The sequence below is a fragment of the Carya illinoinensis genome, chromosome 1 (genome assembly GCF_018687715.1).
Source record: "Carya illinoinensis cultivar Pawnee chromosome 1, C.illinoinensisPawnee_v1, whole genome shotgun sequence".
In the NCBI taxonomy this organism is placed as follows: Eukaryota; Viridiplantae; Streptophyta; class Magnoliopsida; order Fagales; family Juglandaceae; genus Carya; species Carya illinoinensis.
In genome coordinates, this window is record NC_056752.1 from 53,041,606 (window position 1) to 53,061,095 (window position 19,490).

The window sequence follows — 19,490 nt, forward strand, 5'->3', positions numbered from 1 at the left end:
AAAACGTCTCTAAAAAGCTTTCTCAATCCAAACATTCCCACTATTTTCACAAAAGCCCATAAAAGCGTTCCAACTATTTATTGAAAAAGAAAAAGTTTTCCCAAAATTCAGAAATTGTAATAAACTTCTTACCTCTAGACATCACTCAAGGAAACATATAACGATAGTGAAAACAAGTTCCGCAAGAGATCCAGTAATGATTTTAATCAAATTAATAAAGTTTCCCATATGTCATTAAGTGCTTCCAGATGTTTGGCTAGGTAATTTCCAAGAGACATCCATGTCCAATTTGGAACAAGTTTATTAGTTTTGGTAAGCAATGCCAGAAATGAAGCATTCAAGGTTAAAACTGAAATATAAACTTCAGAAATGGGTATACATAAGAGTTTCTTTGTAATGTAACTTTTTGAATAATTACATTTAACTTCTTATTGTGGAGGGAATTTATCATCAACCATCTTCAACAACATGAATATAACAAATTAAATAATCCAAACAAAAAAGAAAAGAAATTCCTCGGAGGTAAAACAAGATGTTGGCATAATACTTACAGAATTCTTTAGGCAACCTTCCTCAAGGTCCATGTCAGTGGAAAGAAGCGACTCTTCTAATGAACTACGATTTGGGGAAGACAGAATTGTTAGTGGATCTGACTTATAATAAGAACTGAATAGAGGGAAGTGTTAGATACTCTCCACATAAATTACAATTAGCCATCCAGTGGGTAAATGATGCTAGCTTCTGCTCCCTAGCTAGGTGTTTTCTCTTATATACATCTAGTGTACTTGGCTATGCCTATTGATATTAATAAATTTTTACTTATAAAGTATAACAATATTACCACTGTATGGATTAGAAGGGAGAATTGGAAAAGTAATGTGTGTGTGCGCTTTCAGTTCTTCAACTTAAAGTACAAAAAACAAGGGCATAGGAGACAAGCAATGTTCAATATATTTGGTTGAACTGAATCCCTAAAAGGTCTTTCGGGCTTCTCTCTAATCCAACTGTTTTTATCTCATTGTTCGGCTAATAGGCAATAATTATAAGGAAAGATTGAAACCATGTCCCGTAAAAGAATGTTTCCTCTTTCTTTTAGGGGAAAGGGATGGAGAAAAGGTAACTGTATTCTCGACATAGGAAAGAAAATTGCAAAATCTACTGTCCGCTTTTTTTAATACTGTTCTATCTTATAATCTTTCTTGCATTCATATAATGGTTTTTACAAAAATTATCCATACATACGATTTTTTCTTAAGGTAATGCCAAGCACAATGCCACCTAAATTATACATACTAATGTTCTGGATGTGACTATAATCCAGAAAGAAGTGGGTTAACGATAGAATGATTAAGCATATAATACCTGCTCTTGGAAGGCGACCGCTTTATTCTGATAATGTTAATGGATATGCCAAAGACAATATCCAACAAAACGATACTGCTCTCTTTAAGACATCTCAAAGTCTGTCAAAGGAAACATGAAATAAATAGTGACTCCATCTACCAAAAAAATGACACCAAATGATTTTACGCTACCTGAGCAATTAAGAATTTATAGGAGTTAAAGTTTATGGAACCCTTTTGCAAACCTGAATAAACCCAGTTTTTGGGGTGTCAATAATAAAACAAGAGGCACAAAAAAAGTCCAATTTTCAAAGTCTTATTTCTTCCACATATGTTGAGTGGATGACCAGAGTCAATGTATCCATGGAGAAGCATTGGGTGTCAGTCTATGCCTCCATAGGTAGCTTTCTTTGGATAAGATTATTGCTACTGAAACCCTTATTAAGAAGAAATATATTGTGATGTGGTATGCTCAATGCACAGATGCAATGGTAAGACAATGAATATATCTCATGCTATGCATGGCAGTCATGAAAGAGTGTTGGTCTGATCTCATCACCCTATTAGGAGTCAAGTGATCAATATATTAGCTAGTTAAAAAGGGAGATTTGAAAGGCAATGTAGTGTTTTAGTTTTATGGAGCCATTATATTAACCTCAAGGAGCTGTCAGGCATTAGAGCATATTTAACTGCCTACGCCCGCAGTCAAGCTACCTTTTGAGTTATTATTAAGCTAGATGTCTATTTCATCTAGCCCGTTGTCAGGTTTCTCATAGGTTGATGATCTTCCATGGGTTTAACCCCTTTGTGCTAACAATAACTCGAAAATTATAAAATTAAAAAAAAAAAAAAAAAAAGTGTGTAAAGGACATGAAACATATGAAGAGATATCCTCTTGCTGCAACTGTCCACACCTGATCATCCAGACGTGTTTCTTTGTGAAAATTTACAAACAAACTAAGCAATGATAATTCTTTAGGAAAGTGACTTTGCTATGCAACTATTGATGCCTACATTATGTGGTGCAAAGCACACAAAACATGCACAAATATCTTAAATAGGAATAGGCATGTAATCTCTAGTCAGCAATGGAAAATTTGCAAGCAGAAAAAGGCATACAACAGTACTTAGAAACATCCACCAGAGAAATAGTACCTCAAATGAAGAACATGTTGCTAGAAGATTAAAGATGCCCAATAGTGGCCTCACTATCCACCAGAAGCATAGGATGAAGTTGCAAAATATGGACCGATAGTTGGCAGACATTGAGAAGAATAAGATAGTTGTCTACATATTTGTAAAAGCAAACACTAAGAAAACCTACATATAGGTAGCATGAGAAACTAAGCTAAGACAGGGTAGCCAACAGCTAGAAGTCAGAAAAGCTTACCCAGACAGCAAACTGAGAGCATCTGAGAAACCACTTGTGATGAACAATAAAGTCTCCATGCAGTGCTTTGTTTAAAAGTAAAGCCAGATCCAAAAATGACAAACAAGCTCCAATGGCAGGAAAATAATGCAAGAAAAATTTTTCTTGCATGTTTACCTGAGCAATCTTCCGAAAGCATTAGTGTGCCTAACCATATCTCCTAGTGAAAAAAAAAAGAAAAAAGAAAAAAGAAGAAGAAGAAGAAGCAGAAGAAGAAAAAACACACACACACACAAACATACCACAAAGCCCTTCCTGCTCTAAATCAGAATCATCGAAGAAACCAAAATATGTACTTGATACAAAATTCAAAAGTAAAAAACAAAAGAAGTTTCAAAGTTATTATACTGTTTAGGCATAGACATATATTAAATTATTTTAGGGTACTAACAAGAGACTAGCCAAAAATACTGCAAATACTAGAGATAGGTCCCTAGTTAAGACATATACAGGTTATCGGATTCATGATAGTGTAATTCAATGAAAAATTTCTACATTAAATAATTAATGAATTACATCTCATGCATTCTACCATTATTTCCATATAACCAACTGATCACATTCTTTTTACAAGTACTGTCTGAGAAAATTAAGGAAAAAGGGAAAAATTTAGTAATAATGTTGTATACTTAACTAAGAAACCGAAAGAACTCTAACAGCTTTAAGAGGGAATAATCTAAATGCAAATCGACGATATCAAAGATTAGTAGAAGATGTGGAAATATTTCGTAGGTGTCATCATTGTCACGTTTGTGCTTATATCTTTATGTGCTAAAACTGATAGATGAAACTGTCAAATTCAATATGATATTTCTCGTTCATCAATGTAGAAGAGAATATTTTTCAGCTTCTTTCTATTTGATAAAAATAGAGATTTTGATATGATGCAAATTAATCAGTTATCATTATGACGAAGGTTTAACAATAAATGCATACTCAATATGAATGTAGTTCCAGGGGAAAAATATTACTGTGGACAAATAGAATATATATTTCTAATCTATCTATCTATGTTCCCATGTGAGTGAGTTATATGCGTAGAAGTTCCCAAGATAAGTCAGTTAAACCGTAACGCTTGAGATCTTAATCGAAGGGGTATAAAGTAGCGTAACCAATGTGACCTGGCTACCCTATTTACTTTATCTTAATTTCTTTAAGCAACTAGCAAAAGCCTAGATGAGACAAAGGAATGTAAAAAGTCTTGGAAACTTCAACTCAAAATAGCCAAAACCTAGATGAGCGTTTAGAACTGAGGAGTCAGAACCTACCGTCCAACTTCGTCCGGCACTCCTCTGAGTAATTCCAACCACAAAAATCATAACAAGAGTAGCAGCATTCACTCCGAAACCTAAAACCGTATGCATTGTCAAGAAAATGCAATTTTCCAAAACATTAACTATCTTTTTATACACTGAAGTGTAAATTAGCACTACGAATAAAGCCTGTGATCATAAGGATATATGTTATCGAAACACTCGGACGTTCGATTTCCATCCCAAACCTGAAAACCAGCAAGGAATATGCCAATTCATGGTCAGATTCAATCCCCTTCTATTTTCAATTCTAAGTTAAATTACTCAATTAATTCCATTAAAAAAAAAAAAACCGAACTAAACAACATTAGCATCGGTCTTGCTTAACCCGAGTTTTTTTTCAGTTTTTTCTGCAAACAAACAGATTAGCAAATCTATGTCGAAACAGAGTCCAGTACATGCTGTCTATCTGGTCACTGAGAGAACCGGGGAAAGGGGGGAAGGCGAACTGGAACTGAAAATAGAAAAGAAATATTTTCACCCCAGGCAAAGCCATTTGCGCTGAACTCGATGAAACAACTTCTTTTTCTTGGGGTCCAAGTCTAACACAGTTAAAGAAGCAAAATAACTAAGGCTCCATTGGTGTCTACCTCAAAATTTTTCAACAGATAATGCCAAGAAAATTGGTTCGTTTTCTATTATTTGGTTGACTGTGAAAATAATTTTCCAAGGTTTGATTACACCAAGAAAATCTATGTTAAGACCAACAGAACCACGTAAAAAACTGGTGGCAGTAATGACTCTAGCTGCAGTGATGGGAGAAGTTGGAGGAGGGTAGAGGTGATAGTGAGAAAGCGCGAGGGAAGTGGTGGTGGTCGCGGTGGCGTCAGAGGCTTCAGAGGATAAATGAAGCACGAGAATTATATGTTTGGCAGCCCAAGACAACGAAAAAAAAAACAAACGATATCAAGAGAATCAAAATCTTTCGTCAACGTGTAGTTCGATTTTCCCTTTTTTCGTCAAACTTTTCCCGGCTGCCAAACAGAGGGCAAATTCGAGTCCTTAATAGACAAGATGTTAACGTATTTACTGAAAAGACAGGATCTGGGCAAAATAGGGTGAGAGAGAGCTCACGGAAGGGGAATTAGGGCAAATAAGGGCCATGAAGGCGTCCATTGGTCGTCTGAAGCGAGGGCTGTCAATGCAGAGAGCCAAGCAAGGGGAGAGCAACCGAGTGTGACCTTTTCAAGCACCCGTTAACATTTATTCTTGAACGGTAATGAGACGAGACTTGCGCGGAAAGTCATTGCGATGAGCCGACGTGGCAGCTTTTAAGAGCAACGATTTTTTTTTTTTTTTTTTTTGAGTTTTCATAAATACCTTTTTGCCCGCAGAAATGCTAAAGCCGCGTAAAAAATGTAACTACTTTTTTTTTTTTAGAAAAAAAAAATCAAATACTTTTTAATGATATTGTAAAAAAAAATTATTTTTAAAAAAATACATGAAAAAATAGTTTTTACCTTGTAGGATCCCAATCCCATGTATAATCGTAGAGCTATTATTTCATCCGATGTAATTAATTAAGTTGAAGATAAAGTTGAAAATTAAATAAAATATTTTTTAATATTATTATTATTTTAAAATTTTAAAAAATTAAATTATTTATTATATTTCATGTAAATATTTTTTTAAAAATTATAATAATTAGATAAAATGAATTGAAACTATTTTTATATCCAAACATAATATTTTCTAATCTAGAGAAAATAAAAATCATTGCCTATTAGTTGGTTTTGGAAAAGGTTAAATAAATCTATGGGTTTGTCTACTCAATTTTATTATTCATGTATTTTATTTTTTTATTTAATTATTAAATAAATGACTAGTAGTGAATTGTTGTATTTTTTATTTTTTTTCTTAATGATTAAGAATATTAAAAAAATATTTAAAAGAAAATAAAAAATGTTTAACTAACGCTAACCGACTAGCAACATCCTTTGATTTTACCATAGGAGAAAATATAATTATACATCTTATTTTTTACACATCTAATATATCATTGATCTTCATATTAACTATATTAAAAAATTATTAATATTTTAAATTCTTAAAGTCATAGTGAACTTTCGTTATAAGTAGTGTGCTAGTAGATAGATATACGTATAGCATAACTCTAAGATTCAGTTTGGTCATTAAGATTTTTCATCTCAAATATAAAATTTTTATCTCATTATTACAACTTTCTCAAATTTTTATATAAAATATAATAAACAATTTAAATTTTTCTTAATTTTTTTAAATTCTAAAATAATAATAATATTAAAATATAATATTTTAATATTTAATTTTAAAATTTAAAATTCTCATATGAGAAATTCCAATGACTAAATAGAACGTAAATATATTGAGCGTTATAAGAGTTTTTAAAAGCGTTCTTATTAACTTTTGAGAACATTTTGAAAATTACTAGGAGAAATAGAATAAAATTTGTGTGGAAGGTAATATTAATTTTGTAAAATATCATGTTAATAGAATGATAACATCACATCATTGCTTAAAAATACATTTTCTTAAGGGATTCGTGCAGGTTAGTAAGAGATGCGGGGAGACAAGCTTACAAGAAAAAGAGAGAAGATTCCTGAATTCATACACTTGCAAAACATACTTTATGAGCGTGCGATCCACGTCGCCATCTACTCGGATTTTGGAATAAAGCTGCACAAATGTATATATACTATATAGCATGGGTCAAATCATATTAAAGCGGCTTTCTTTGGGAAAAGAAAAAAGAAAATAAAAAGGTAATACATGCTGCTCAGCAGCTCGAGCGTGGCAATGGCATGAGACAAATTTTAAAGAAAAATTATACGAGTTTTGTTATATATAAATGAATTTATATTTCAATTTGCGTGTGGATATCGTTGTATTTATATTCAAATTTTAAATTGATATTATTTTTTTTAAAGTTTAATTTTTTAATTAATTATATTAGATAGATATGCATATTAAGGAATAGAATCGCTTAAAATTATATTTGCGGTAAGAAAATTATTTATTATAAAGTGCTGGAAAATTACATAAAAAAAATTATTTTTATAATAAAAATTTCAAAATTTATACGATTTAAAACTATATCTGGTGCATAGTAAAAACGAAGGCACGTGTTGGATATCTTGGATGAGCAACATACGCTACCCAATTCAACCTCCAATGTTCAAACGATTCAAACGTGAAAATGGGTTTCCTCCGAGCTCGAAGCAGTCCTGTCCCCTGCAGCTCATTCAACATTTGAAGGAATTGGGCTCGTATTAGAAGCCCAATGCGTCAGATTGGCTGCTAGCCTGCTAGTGTCTGGTCAAGATTAAGTAAAATAAATAATATTACATATAATTGTAGAGTATATAATATTATACAATTATTTTAAAAAAGAGTAAGATTTATAATTACAAATTTATTTTTTTCATGTGAGTCTTATATTAATTAATTTTTTTTAAAGAGATTATGCGACACTTGTACAATCATAATTATAAATATAATTTCTCAAATATAAGTAGTCTATATTGAACTAGTAAAAATTCAAAGACTTTACTTTTGAGTTACAGTAAAGTTATTTTGTCTTTAAATTTGGCTAGTTACTATTTATCTTCAAAACAATATTTTTCTTTAAATATATATTATGATGGATAATTAAGTTGAAGAAAAAAGTAGTTGGAAAACAATAATTTTAAATAAAAATTAAATTCTTAATTAATATATAGAGTGTATTTGTAAAATATAAAAAATATTATTAAAATATATAATATTATATTATTATTTTAATTTTAAGACGGATAATTCAATATAGACTAATTTCTTCTATGGCTTTGGCTCTAGCCATAACCTTGACTTTTATTCAAATTTCTTCAATGCTCTTACTCTTAGTACTAGATAGTAACAAGATATTTGCATTTCAAACAAATTTACCTGTATACTAATATTGCCGATTTCTTTTTCTTTCCTTTTTCTGTGAAAATAAATTTTAATTTTTATATTTTATAATTTGTGAAGATGTTGGAATTATAAAATATTAGATTAAATTTTATTAGGAGAGATGAAGGGATGCTTTGGGTCAGATTGGCTTAATACTAGATGGTAAGGAGATATTTGCATTTCAAGAAAAAATTATCTGTATTTCCGATTCCCTTTTTTTTTTTTGTTGTAAAAATAAATTTTAATTTATATATTTTTGGAAAATGTTGGAATCATAAACGGTTAATTTGGATTCAAATATGAGATAATATGAGATGAGATGATTTTAAATAAAAGATGAAAATTAAATAAAATATTATTTTTTTAATATTATTATTGTTTTAAAATTTAAAAAAGTTGAATTGTTTATTATATTTTGTATGAAAATTTAAAAAAATTATAATGATGAGATGAGTTAAGATGTTTTTCAAATCCAAATAAGGCTCGGAGAGATGAATAAATAGTTTGGGTTATAAATGTTTCCGTTGAAAATTGAAGAAAGATGAAAGATGGAATATATTAATTTAATATAAACTTTTTAAATATCTTTTAGACGTTTGTTTGTAGAGAGTATCGGTAGTAATAAAGTTTAGATCAATTTAGTAATATATTGGTTGAGTTCCAAATAGTTGATATAGGAATATATTTATATATATCAGCTCATAGGTGTAAGTTTATCTTAATAGATTGAATGAATGATGACATTTTAAATATATATATATATATATAGTAAATTAAATTTCAACGGTTTCTGTCAAAACTTTTCCGTTATGAATGTTTGCTAGGTCATGTGGAGGGAACTCAATAAAAGTCATGAAAATAAGACGCTCAAATTGGAATGAACTTTAGTGGGGTGAAGCTCTAATCTTCCATCAAGCCTTAAAGGGATTTTGAAATTTATGTACTCCATCCCGGACTTACTCTAGAGTATTTGGTCTTGTACTTAAAAGATTAAGTACAAACAACAAATCTTAAGATATTCTATAGTTTTATTCAAATTCTAATATCTAAAATGATAAATAAGTAAAATAAATAGGTCTTACAAATAAATATCATTTAATACATTCATAATTAATTTTATGAGCTAAAATAAGTGTTATAAAACTCATTTCACGTCTCTAAACCAAGATCAATTAAATTTCATGTTCAAACTACAGGGTTTAAAGTGAAAGGAAAATGAATATATAAAATAAACCCTACAATATTTATTAATTAATGTTAGAGATAATTTTAAGATATCGCACGCACTCATTTAAAAAAATGTTGAAATCTATTATTAAAAAATAATTTTTATACGTGAGTTTCAGATTTAACTACCTTTTATGAATGAGGCATGCGGGGCTCGCATTACTTAATATTACAAATATCATTTTTTATATTTATTATTGCTAGTGTATATTTTTCTAATAATAATAAATATATCTTTATAAAGATTGTTTGACCCCCTTTATATCTCCAAATATTTATTAAATCAAAATTTTATGTATTTGTCTCTTTCTTATTCTAGATAATGAATTTCGAAGAAAACCTTTTGAAGATAAGAGTAATGTTAAATATGTAAGTACATATTTTAAAAAAATAAAATTTATTATTAAAAATTTATTTTTCATGTGAGTTTTATATTTGCTTGCTTTTTTCCAAATGAGTATGCGACTCGCTATATCATTTATCTCAATATAATCCTCATGCCTAAAATATAAATTGCTTATTATATATATCAACACTTACCCGACCCGCTCTCTCTATGTATAGAACCTTACCCGACCCGCCCTTATATTTATAGATAGATAAAAACCAGGATATGTGTAGTGGGTACATGAGAAGAATCAAACCCGACAATCCAACTGCTGCAATTGTACACGTATTCCCATCCGTCGAGCCAAGTGTTCGTTATCTTCTAATCCATTTTGCTTCCGCCCTCTCTTTCGCACCCAGACCGGACCCACTAAGCCAACCTTGGAGACGGCCATGCTCGCATTCATGGCCTTCTCATCTCCGCCTTACACTCTCTCTCTCCTCCGCCCAACCTACAACCATTCTCTCTCGCCACCGCGCTTCGCTTCCCCCACCTTTCAACCCCATCTTCGACTATTCCCACTCTTCTCTACTTCTCATTCTCTCCCTAAACTCCCACTCACTACCAAATTCCAATGCATTAGCAAAGACGAAGCCCGGCCAACCTCCACCTCCGATCCCAAAGCCGGAGTCTCGGTCTACAAGCCGAAGTCCTACCAAGTTTTAGTTACAGATGCAGCAAATTCTCTTGCTCGTGCTATTGAGGACGGCAAGATCCGCCTGGAGATTGATTTCCCGTACTTGTTCTTTCACTGTCTTTTGCTATGATGCTTGAACTTTCGCGTTTCCACTTCATGAAAAATTCTTTTATTTTTTTCAATAATTTGTGACCATTTTGTATGCTAATATTTGGTTTATTCCCTGCGTTTTTTTCTTCGCCGCTTGTGAGGTCAGGCCCTTGCCTAGCAACATCTCTTCCTATAAGGTACATCCTTCTGCTGTCATGCCTCTTTAGGTGATTAAGCCCCTAGCTCGTTATGAATCCTACTGTTCATGCAATCACTGGCTTTATATAGCATTCGTGATTACTTTTTATGATGCTGGAGAAAAACTAGTATCAACAGTTTTTCATTATATTTCATATGACATGGCACAATCGGTGTTATTATTTGATGTAATCTTATTATTGGACTCGAAGTTGCTTGTTAATGACAAATTGATCTGAATACACGATACATGATTTTCTCAAATTCCTAAATATGTAAAGGGATCTTCAGATGAGTTCATTGATGCCAACATTCAACTAGTCTTGGCTGTCGTGAGGAAGCTGCGGGAAACAAAGGAAACAAGAGCTTGCATTGTAAGAAGGGAACTTCTTTTCATCTAGCACGCATATCTTTGACTTGAAACATGTTAATATTTTGTTTCTAATTTTAGGTGTTTCCTGATAAGCCAGAGAGGCGCAGGGCCTCTCAACTTTTTAAAGCAGCTCTTGACTCGGTAATAAAATAACTCATCGTGAACTTACCAGTTGTTTAGTTTGACCAAATATTGATGACTTGTTGCCATGAAAATCCTTTAGTAACTAGAGAACCTTCATTGTTGAAGTCCTTGATGCTTTATCTAAGTTTAATACTGGATTATTCCTTTCAGATTGATGGTGTAACCATCGGTTCCCTGGATGACGTCCCAAGTGGTCCTGTCACAAAATTCTTCAGGTCTATAAGGAATACTCTTGATTTTGATTTTGAAGATGACAACGAAGGTTAGTTCTACGCAATCAAATGATGTAGACCGATAATGGACCTATATGAGCACATGAATTTGTGTCTTTTTGGGAATATATGTTAAACAATATCTGTAAAGTAAACGCGGAACTTGTGGGGAAAAAATGTAGTTTAGATTTTAAAAAGCCATTATTTTCATCCGAACCCTTAGCTATTATAGTTTTAGCATTAACCATATTGTTTATGAAGCGATATGGGCTTGTTTTGTTGTTTAAAGATCCTACGCTTCTTATGTTAAGAGTTTTTGATGCCATGTTAATTGAATTGTGCACACCAACCATCTTATGTTAACTTTCCACTCTCTGCCGTCTCTTACAAATGCAGACTGTTGGCAGTCTAATGAGCCTCCATCCATCCATATATTTATTAACTGCAGCACACGAGAACTTGCTTCCATAGAGAAGTATGTGGTATGGCATCTTCACTGTTAGAGTATTATCTCTCCTACTCTCAAATCCTTGACATAAAAATTGGATTTCCATAATATGCTAACATAGTTATATGTATTGTTCTGTTCCTTGATGGTCGTAGACTATGGGGTATCGCAACCTGATTCATCTGTATTGATTTTTTCTTAAGTTGAAAATGCACATCATAATCACAATAATTTTGTTGATAGTTTTGTTACTATTGTAACCATGTCCCTTTTTCACATTTCAAAAACAATGTTGGAGGTGGTGTACTTGGGTTGCACCTTTGCACTGATTAGTACAGATCTTTTTACTCATAAAAAAATGTCAAGAGGTCGGTTCCTGTTTCCCTCATGATTCTGTTTGGGACGTGCAGGAAAATTTTGCTCAATCAACTCCTGCACTTCTCTTCAATCTGGAACTTGATACATTGCGGTTCGATTTATGCCTTTATTTAGCTTTGATTGACACTTAATTCTTGCTATACTGAATACACTTTCCATTGTCAAATAAAAGATGTTAACTTGGCAGTGCTGACTTGGGCATTCTGGGATTTCCGACAAGAGATTTGCACTACCGATTTCTTTCTCAATTCACTCCTGTGTTTTATATCCGAATCAGAGAATACTCAAAGGTACTTGTTATTTTGTCAACCTTCTTACTCATTAATTGTTTTCTCAATCCAAGTGTGGTGTATCTATTTGATCTTCAATTTGAAGACAGTAGCAGTAGCACCTTACATTGTGAATTACAGTGGAGCACTGTTTCGCCAGTACCCAGGTATTAAAATTATTTCCCTGAGAATTAAAACTATGTTCTATACCCAATTACATGCATTGTTTTGAGAAAATATTGTTCTTATCATGCCGACCAAGTCTTGCATCTTTTGAGAATCACATTTTCACATTTTTGTCAGCAGCGGTTGTGGGGTAAGTCTACATAGGTCTTTGATTTATTTGATCGATAATATCCAGACCCCTTTTTTTTAATATATATATATATATATATCAAAAAGGACCTGATAAGAAAGACTTGAAGGGAAGATGATAACTATATAAAATCATAGATTCCATCCACTTGGAAGTACTCGAATGTGTCAGGATGATAAAGAGAAAAACCATAGGAAATACTTATGATGGAAACAATGCTATCAAAAACATTATTTTAGCTCTCAATAATTTAGTGGAAGCTCCTCCTTCTCTGTCATGCTTTATTTTCATATCCTTTTGCATAGCTAGTTTCAAACCCTTATCCTTTTTAGAATCGGTTCAGGACCTTGGCAGGTGATGCTTAAACAGGCAGATGGTTCTTATGCTTGTGTGGCTGAGAGTGCAACACGCTTTACACTGGGGGAAGTATGTATCTTTTTTAAGCTCCAAGCCCCACTTCTTCTCTTAATTGTTAAAAATAATTGTATATGCTTTTGTACTAATTATTTCATGTGACCTAGACCAAAGAAGAACTGTTGAGGGTGATGGGACTGCAAGAGGAAGAAGGGAGCTCACTTGAATTTCTCCGCAGAGGCTACAAGGTCCCTCTGATTATCTAAGTAGTTTCTTTCATTTGTACTTAGTTGTAAATGCTTAGCAATGATACAGACAATTTCTTTCTTTGTATAGTAATTTCCTCCTCCCGTCTCTCCCAGTAGTTAGTTTTTTTAGTTGTTCTAAGAAGCTTTATTACGAAAGAGACTTGAAAATCTCTCAGTTGTATGATCTCTAATCTTGCAGGTTTCCACTTGGTGGGAAGAGGAAGTAGAAATGGAAGCATCTTCTGCATGGCGCAGTTAACAGAGAGATGTTGAAGTTCAATCAATCAGGGTCACTCAACACTACAATATTCCAGAAGATCCAGGCATAAGGCCTGCACAATCATTTCTTCTCTTCTTTCCGTTCCTTTTTTTTTTTTTTTCCCTTTAAATTTTGTCTGTGTAATGTATTTTTTTTTTCCCTTTTCACTCTAAATGATTGACTTTCTCCTCTGCGAACCGGAGATTATTTTTTTCGTGTCCTGTTTGATTGTGGAGTGTGTAAGAAAAGATAGATAAATAAAATAGTAGCGTCGTAAGATAAAAAGGAACACGAGTTCATATCATGGGATTTAAATTGGATAACTTCATTGACTTTAATGTGCTTTTACTACTGGTCTATTAGCAGTGAGCTGTCCATAATAATAGCCTACCAGATTGCCAAGCAGACTTTACTTCAGAAACGAAGCGCCAATCAAAAGTGTTTAAAAAAAAAAAAAAGGCCTTTGGCACATTTTGCAGCAGAGATGCGGTATACCGGACGCAATATACAGTGTACAGGATGCGCTAGGAATTCAGCCGTTTTGGTTTTTTAACATCTAATATTATAAAAAAACACACTAGTTCTCTGCATCACAGCCAGTGAAGTCAGGTTCCGGTGGCTTCTGCAGTTTCACCTGGTTCCCCCTACTTGGGTTGCGAAGCCTATGACCACGAAGAGCATTAGCTGCAAAGCGGGAAGCCAGGATAGTTGCACCAAGTCTGGAGCTACCACCACTTCCCGATACTAATGCCCTTGCATCATCGTTGCCTTCATTGTAATATGCTTCTTCTTCTTCTTCTTCTTCTTCTGCCTCTTCTTCCTGACGGCGGCGTTCGGCAGATTTTCTCTTGGCATAACGGCGCCAGGCAGCCTGGATGAAGCAGGCAGCCCATGTCCTCCACTGCTGTGAGTAGAAACGGAAGGTGTGCTGAACTTGCCTGCTATGAAGGCGCCTAAACTGAGAGGCAACAAACTTCGTCTCTTCCGCTTCCAAAGCAAAGGCTTCCACTTCAGTTAAAGCCTTCACTGTCCTAGTAGATGTGGGTAAGTTGGAGCCAGCTTTAGGGTCCAGTGCCCAAGTCAAGAGCTCCTCTCCACAGAAGTCCCCTTCTTTCAGTATACCTCGATTGAAAAATCCACTCCTCCCACCATCCGTAGTGACACTCTCCAGGCGACCACGGATGATAAAGAGCATCTCGTCCACCGGGTCTCCTTCTCGGACTATGTAGGTGCTCTCTGTGTATAAACTTGGCTTTAGTCGCTCACAAATGGCATCAAGCAGTCGCTCGTCCATATTAGCAAACAAAGGGACCTGCACACACATACCATTTTATAGAATTGACACTGCTGGAATAATGTCACAAGATACAGAACGCCGGCAGGGTAGAAAACAGCAGTACTCTACTTTTAATATTGCAGCCCCAAAGGAAACTGATACATTCACTCACCCTTCTCACTAAATTCAAACAAAGATGCCGCTTGATATCCCTCCTGAGATCTTTTGGTAAATTCTGGACCAAACTCTCTTCATCTACTCCCCGTGTTTCCAACCACTTGTACTGGTCATATCGTCTAACTCGCTCCCTAAGATCCTGTGGAAGCAAGCGGTGATGCATCCACTGCTCGGAGTCACGCCTTTTGATCCTCATCTCCTCAACACGAACTGTGAGAGACTGGAGGTAGGTCTGTTGCAATCACATGAAAAAATAAAAACAATAAGCTTATAATATCCATTTACTTTTCACTGTTTAGTAATAATAACTTCGACTAACATGAGCAGAACCTACAACAGCATCTTAGGCATCCAAAACGAATTTCTTCTACAAAGCATTAAGCTCACCTGCATGTTTCCAATCAGAAGTGCAAAGAGCAGGAGCCCAGAAATTGCTATAAATATAGAAAATAGAATTTCTCCAGGATAGGTACTCGTTTGAAGGCCCTGACCAAGCGTGCTGTGGAAATTGAAATTGAAACGAACTTAAACTAAGAACGTTGGGTGCTCACAAACCAAGTTAATTAGCATTTTCAATTGTACTCAAACTTCAGCCATGAGTAATGGTTCAGAAAGGAACACTATTGCGTGATGCGATAAGCTACGACACTTCAAACAGTAGAAGTAAGATACCTCAAATTTTGCAGGCCCCACCATAAACAGTAGCAAAATTTAGAGTAGAAAGCCCTGGATGCAACAATGCCTGATGCTACAGCTTGAGTGTAAATTCCATAATTAAAAGCTGAAGAATCATCAACAATAGAGCACCGACGAACAAGAACACTCTCTCTGATCTTTTGCCACTCACTGTAGCCTCCCATATGTTTATTCCCGCAGTACAAGTAATTTATGTCACATTTCCCGCTATATTTACAGGCTCTCCGCCAGCAAGTGTCATTACGCTCAACAGCAAATAAATACCAGAAAGCCCCGGCTATCTGTTAAAAAAGTCCAGATAATATTTATTCAAAGTGAAATTGTGTTCAAGACCAAAAGGTTGAATGCGATCATTTTCTATCGCTTCCAGTAATTTACTCCTCTTTTTATAAAATGTAGTGCTAGCTTGATCGAGATTTTTTTTTCTTTCAAGTCCTGTGTATATGTGCATTAAACGAAATATTGACCCAACTGGGGATAATTTCGATCGAAATGGTGAGATTCTAATCAACAGTTCACAAGTTCCATTCTTCAGACCTCCTTCATTCATTACTTTCTAAATCTTATCGCACTCTTTTTATTTTATATTTTTAATTAGGTTTCAGTCTAATGATATCTTTTACCTCGCATTAAATTTACAACTCACATGTCAGGGTGGCTTACAAACACGTCAAAAGGAACTAGCGACAACCTGAAAAGAAACGCTTACATGGCTAGAAAGCATATACCAGAGCAAATAGTATGCAGCACCAACCAAAGCACTTTCAGCAAAAACACCTGCAGTCTTCTTGAGTTCTGCATTCAAAGGAACAAAGCGGGCAAATCTTGGAATATACTGAAATAAGACAATACGTAGCAATGCCTGTTTTGTAGCCAATACTTCTGAACCCTTTGACTTCTGAAGAAATTCCCACACCACAATCTGCAGACAATGTGAAGAAAATAAAATAAACTAATGCTTTCCTGCCTGTTCCAAAACATGTAGCAATCCTGAAAAGATGATAGATGAACATAGCTAAAACAGTGAACTCTATAAATATCAGCAAATAAAATGGAACATGGAGGATGCAGCAAAGAAGGCATTAGGCATATTAGAACCTTTCATAATTTTGTAATTTAAAACAAAAAACTAATGCCAACGAGATTTCTTTTTTCTTTTTTTAAAAAAAAAAAACAAACATACACACACACAAAAAGAACAGGTAAAAAATCAATTTTGAGAGACAGAAAGCTGTAGATAGTGGAGCAAAGTTAGCATGGCTTCTCGAACCTGTGGTAGGGGCAGCACAGAAAGTAAATCAACAATAAAATATCGTCGTAGATATCGCCTAGCTATCTTTGCAGGATCTATCACAAGTTCACCTCGTCCAAAAACCCGAGAGGATGGTGCAATATAAGCTGTGCGAAATTGAAGAGCTATACGAATAACATAGAAAGCATCAAGAATTGTCCGCAGAGTCGTAGTTGTGACTGCTAACTTTGTATCCATACCAAGGCAATACGATGCATGATTGAAGATAGGAAGATAGAAAAACAGAGGATCAAGAGATACCGAAAGAATACAAGATATGACAAAAAGCCTAATCCATAACAGGAGGCATTTATCTTGAGGGTCAAATATCTTTTTCTCAGATACTTTAAGATCTTCATGGAACACTGCCCGGCTAACGCCAAATCTGAGTGATCGACCAAATGTCCTCAGTCCATCTGATCCCATTTTCACGCCGTGCTTGAAAGATTTCGACGCATTTTTCTTTGCACGGCCGGGAAGAGTTAATCCCTCCAAATTATACTTAGATCGCTTCATTCCAACTGTATTAGAAGGCATAGACAATGTAGAATCCAACTCGTCCAACCTACAGGTGCCAACAACCTCGAAATCAATCACTCCTTTAATTTTCCCATTTTTTCACGCTGAGAAAAATAACATATAAGAATCATGAAAATAATCAGTTCACTATTTTTAAACCTTTTTCTAACACAAAGCTACAAATCTGGGGTATCTAATAGTTTGACAGAGCAAATCGATTGGGATCATATTATTTACGCAACAAGTGTATTGTGCAACTTGCTATCATCTAAGATGCTATATTGCTAAGGCGATTCAATACTGAGATATTGGTTCAAGGACTATCTCCTTGAGGATTTATCTGAAGGGAAACGCAATACTTTTAATCAAATTCCTTGAGAAAATGTAAAATAGAAATAATCGGAAAGAAACAATAAGACGGCTCAAAATCCAGTGGCCTCGTTTTGCATAGGAATGTGTTCATTATTGATACAAATCACAAGTCTCACATAAGACCTACGAATCTACAAAGAAAAATCGTAATCTATAAAGTTCAGAGGGAAGAGAGATGGAAATCTCTTATGCCAAAGAACACCATGTGCAATAATACAATATAGATCTGTACCTCACAAATTTCTCCTTCTGACCACCGATGTACTGCGACTTGTAACCGCAATCAAACATTGTTTGGATTAAAGTACATAGATAACAGATTTGAATGGCAGAATTCTGGGCAAGCTTCAAGTAAATCACAAAATGGCATATATACAGATATATAAAAAGAGAGCGAGAGATCAAATTTGATCGTCGAGATTCCTGCTCTGCAAACAAAAAGAATGTGAGATGCTGGCATTAAAATCATAGCATATATCAAAATAGTGTCTTATTAAGTACGATTCTGTCTCTCTAAGCGATAATAAAATCATGTTTTAACCAAAAACAGAAAGGAACGTAATTTAAACCACAAATAAACTAAAAGAAAATCAGATGAAAGGATTGTTTTTGGAAAAATTAAATCTAATGCTGATTAAAATTACATTAAAAATACACAAAAAAAAAAAAGGCAAAAGAAAAAGAAATGCGGAGAGTGAAAGATGGAATGGAAAACTTACAGTGATCATCCATCATCAGTTGTTGATTCCACAATAATTTATTACTAGGTTTCAGAAAAAGGGGAAAAATGTGGGTGGTTTGATTCGAGGGGATTGGGGAGAGCCAGACCGTTATTACGGTTATTCGTTCAAAAACAAAGTTTTGATGCGCGGGTATACCCGACAGGTTTCTCAAGACCCGGCGTCAATCTGATTTTCTATATGCTCTAACAAAAACAAGACCCAAACCTTGTACTTTACAAATACTTGCAATCTAACGACCCTTCTTTAGTTGCCCAGTTTTGGAACTCCCCCAAGTAGTGGAGCTTGCATCGGGCCTAACTAATGAATCAGAAGGTGGTGGGAGATGATGGATGAGATAAAGCTCCAGCCCACACATACAGGCCCGAGTCCAAAAATCGTGGACTTGAGCTGAAGCAGAATGGTCTCAGGCCTGTTGATAATGGGCCTACTTATAAAGAATCTGCTTTTGCACTTCCTGTGAAAGAAACTACATCACTTTATTGCAAAATATGATGACCCTTTTTCTCTTTAGCTGTGCCCTTTTATGAGTGGAGTGTAAACTTTTGGTCCCAATTAGCCTTTTAATGATGTCTATCAAGCGATTCAATTAAAAAAAAAAATTGACATCTATATCCAACAAAAAAAAAAATTGAAAATGTACAAACTTGAACATATAAGCAGACAATTACTTTGGCTCTTAGTGATTTTCTGAAGTAAGTATATTCCTTTTTTTTGGTCCCTGAATATTTGATAAAGAGAGAGATTATTTTAAACGTATTTTTTTAAAGAGAAATTATATTTATTATTTTATATTGTGCAAATCTCGCACACTCTTTTTTTAAAAAAAAAAAATTGATATTTATATAAAAATTTATTTTCTTAAACAATACGCAGAATTTACC

At 34.1% G+C, this 19,490-nt stretch overlaps 3 protein-coding genes across 7 annotated transcripts in view; 1 reads left to right on the forward strand and 2 right to left on the reverse strand.

Annotated features, from left to right (window-relative positions):
- LOC122285437 (ABC transporter C family member 13) overlaps nt 1-5,304 on the reverse strand; it is a 37,653-nt gene extending 32,349 nt beyond the window's left edge. Inside the window, exons 1-7 of one of the 4 annotated variants that reach the window (XM_043095363.1) lie at nt 5,160-5,304; nt 4,233-4,273; nt 4,041-4,128; nt 2,734-2,898; nt 2,499-2,630; nt 1,363-1,463; nt 552-615 (exon numbers count right to left, since the gene is read on the reverse strand). In XM_043095363.1, the coding sequence (XP_042951297.1) occupies nt 552-615; nt 1,363-1,463; nt 2,499-2,630; nt 2,734-2,898; nt 4,041-4,128; nt 4,233-4,273; nt 5,160-5,201 (633 nt within the window). In that variant the 5' untranslated portion in view covers nt 5,202-5,304. Of the gene's footprint in view, nt 1-551; nt 616-1,362; nt 1,464-2,498; nt 2,631-2,733; nt 2,933-4,040; nt 4,129-4,232; nt 4,274-5,159 lie in introns of all 4 variants that reach the window. The other 3 variants (XM_043095362.1, XM_043095361.1, XM_043095360.1) reach the window with 3 other exon arrangements.
- A 4,547-nt stretch (nt 5,305-9,851) lies between these two features.
- LOC122285509 (protein LPA3) lies at nt 9,852-13,873 on the forward strand. The gene is made up of 12 exons (XM_043095366.1): nt 9,852-10,345; nt 10,503-10,533; nt 10,816-10,908; nt 10,986-11,048; nt 11,202-11,313; nt 11,660-11,745; nt 12,122-12,180; nt 12,277-12,379; nt 12,465-12,525; nt 13,018-13,100; nt 13,196-13,276; nt 13,476-13,873. Exons 1-12 carry the CDS (start codon nt 10,002-10,004, stop codon nt 13,533-13,535), a joined length of 1,176 nt encoding a protein of 391 aa, XP_042951300.1. The 5' UTR covers nt 9,852-10,001; the 3' UTR covers nt 13,536-13,873.
- On the reverse strand, nt 13,840-18,849 carry LOC122285483 (putative cyclic nucleotide-gated ion channel 8). 2 transcript variants are annotated; one of them, XM_043095364.1, is made up of 8 exons: nt 18,586-18,849; nt 18,099-18,289; nt 16,955-17,540; nt 16,394-16,606; nt 15,661-15,965; nt 15,376-15,487; nt 14,984-15,220; nt 13,840-14,847 (listed from the first exon to the last, which is right to left on the reverse strand). In XM_043095364.1, the coding sequence occupies exons 1-8, from the start codon at nt 18,592-18,594 to the stop codon at nt 14,113-14,115; spliced, it is 2,388 nt and encodes a 795-aa protein (XP_042951298.1). In that variant the 5' UTR covers nt 18,595-18,849; the 3' UTR covers nt 13,840-14,112. The 2 variants fall into 2 exon arrangements, with proteins under 2 accessions (XP_042951298.1, XP_042951299.1); XM_043095365.1 differs by having other exon boundaries at nt 18,099-18,294; nt 18,586-18,847.
- Between the last annotated feature and the right edge of the window lie 641 nt (nt 18,850-19,490).

Coding starts and splice junctions, on each gene's coding strand:
- LOC122285509 (XM_043095366.1), top strand. CDS start 10,002: ATGCTCGCATTCATGGCCTTCTCATCTCCGCCTTACACTCTCTCTCTC. Junction 10,534..10,815: donor GCAACATCTCTTCCTATAAG/GTACATCCTTCT, acceptor AAATATGTAAAG/GGATCTTCAGATGAGTTCAT. Junction 12,181..12,276: donor CTGGAACTTGATACATTGCG/GTTCGATTTATG, acceptor TTAACTTGGCAG/TGCTGACTTGGGCATTCTGG.
- LOC122285483 (XM_043095364.1), bottom strand. Junction 17,541..18,098: donor CAGAAGGAGAAATTTGTGAG/GTACAGATCTAT, acceptor TGGCACCTGTAG/GTTGGACGAGTTGGATTCTA. Junction 15,221..15,375: donor TTCTGATTGGAAACATGCAG/GTGAGCTTAATG, acceptor TGATTGCAACAG/ACCTACCTCCAGTCTCTCAC.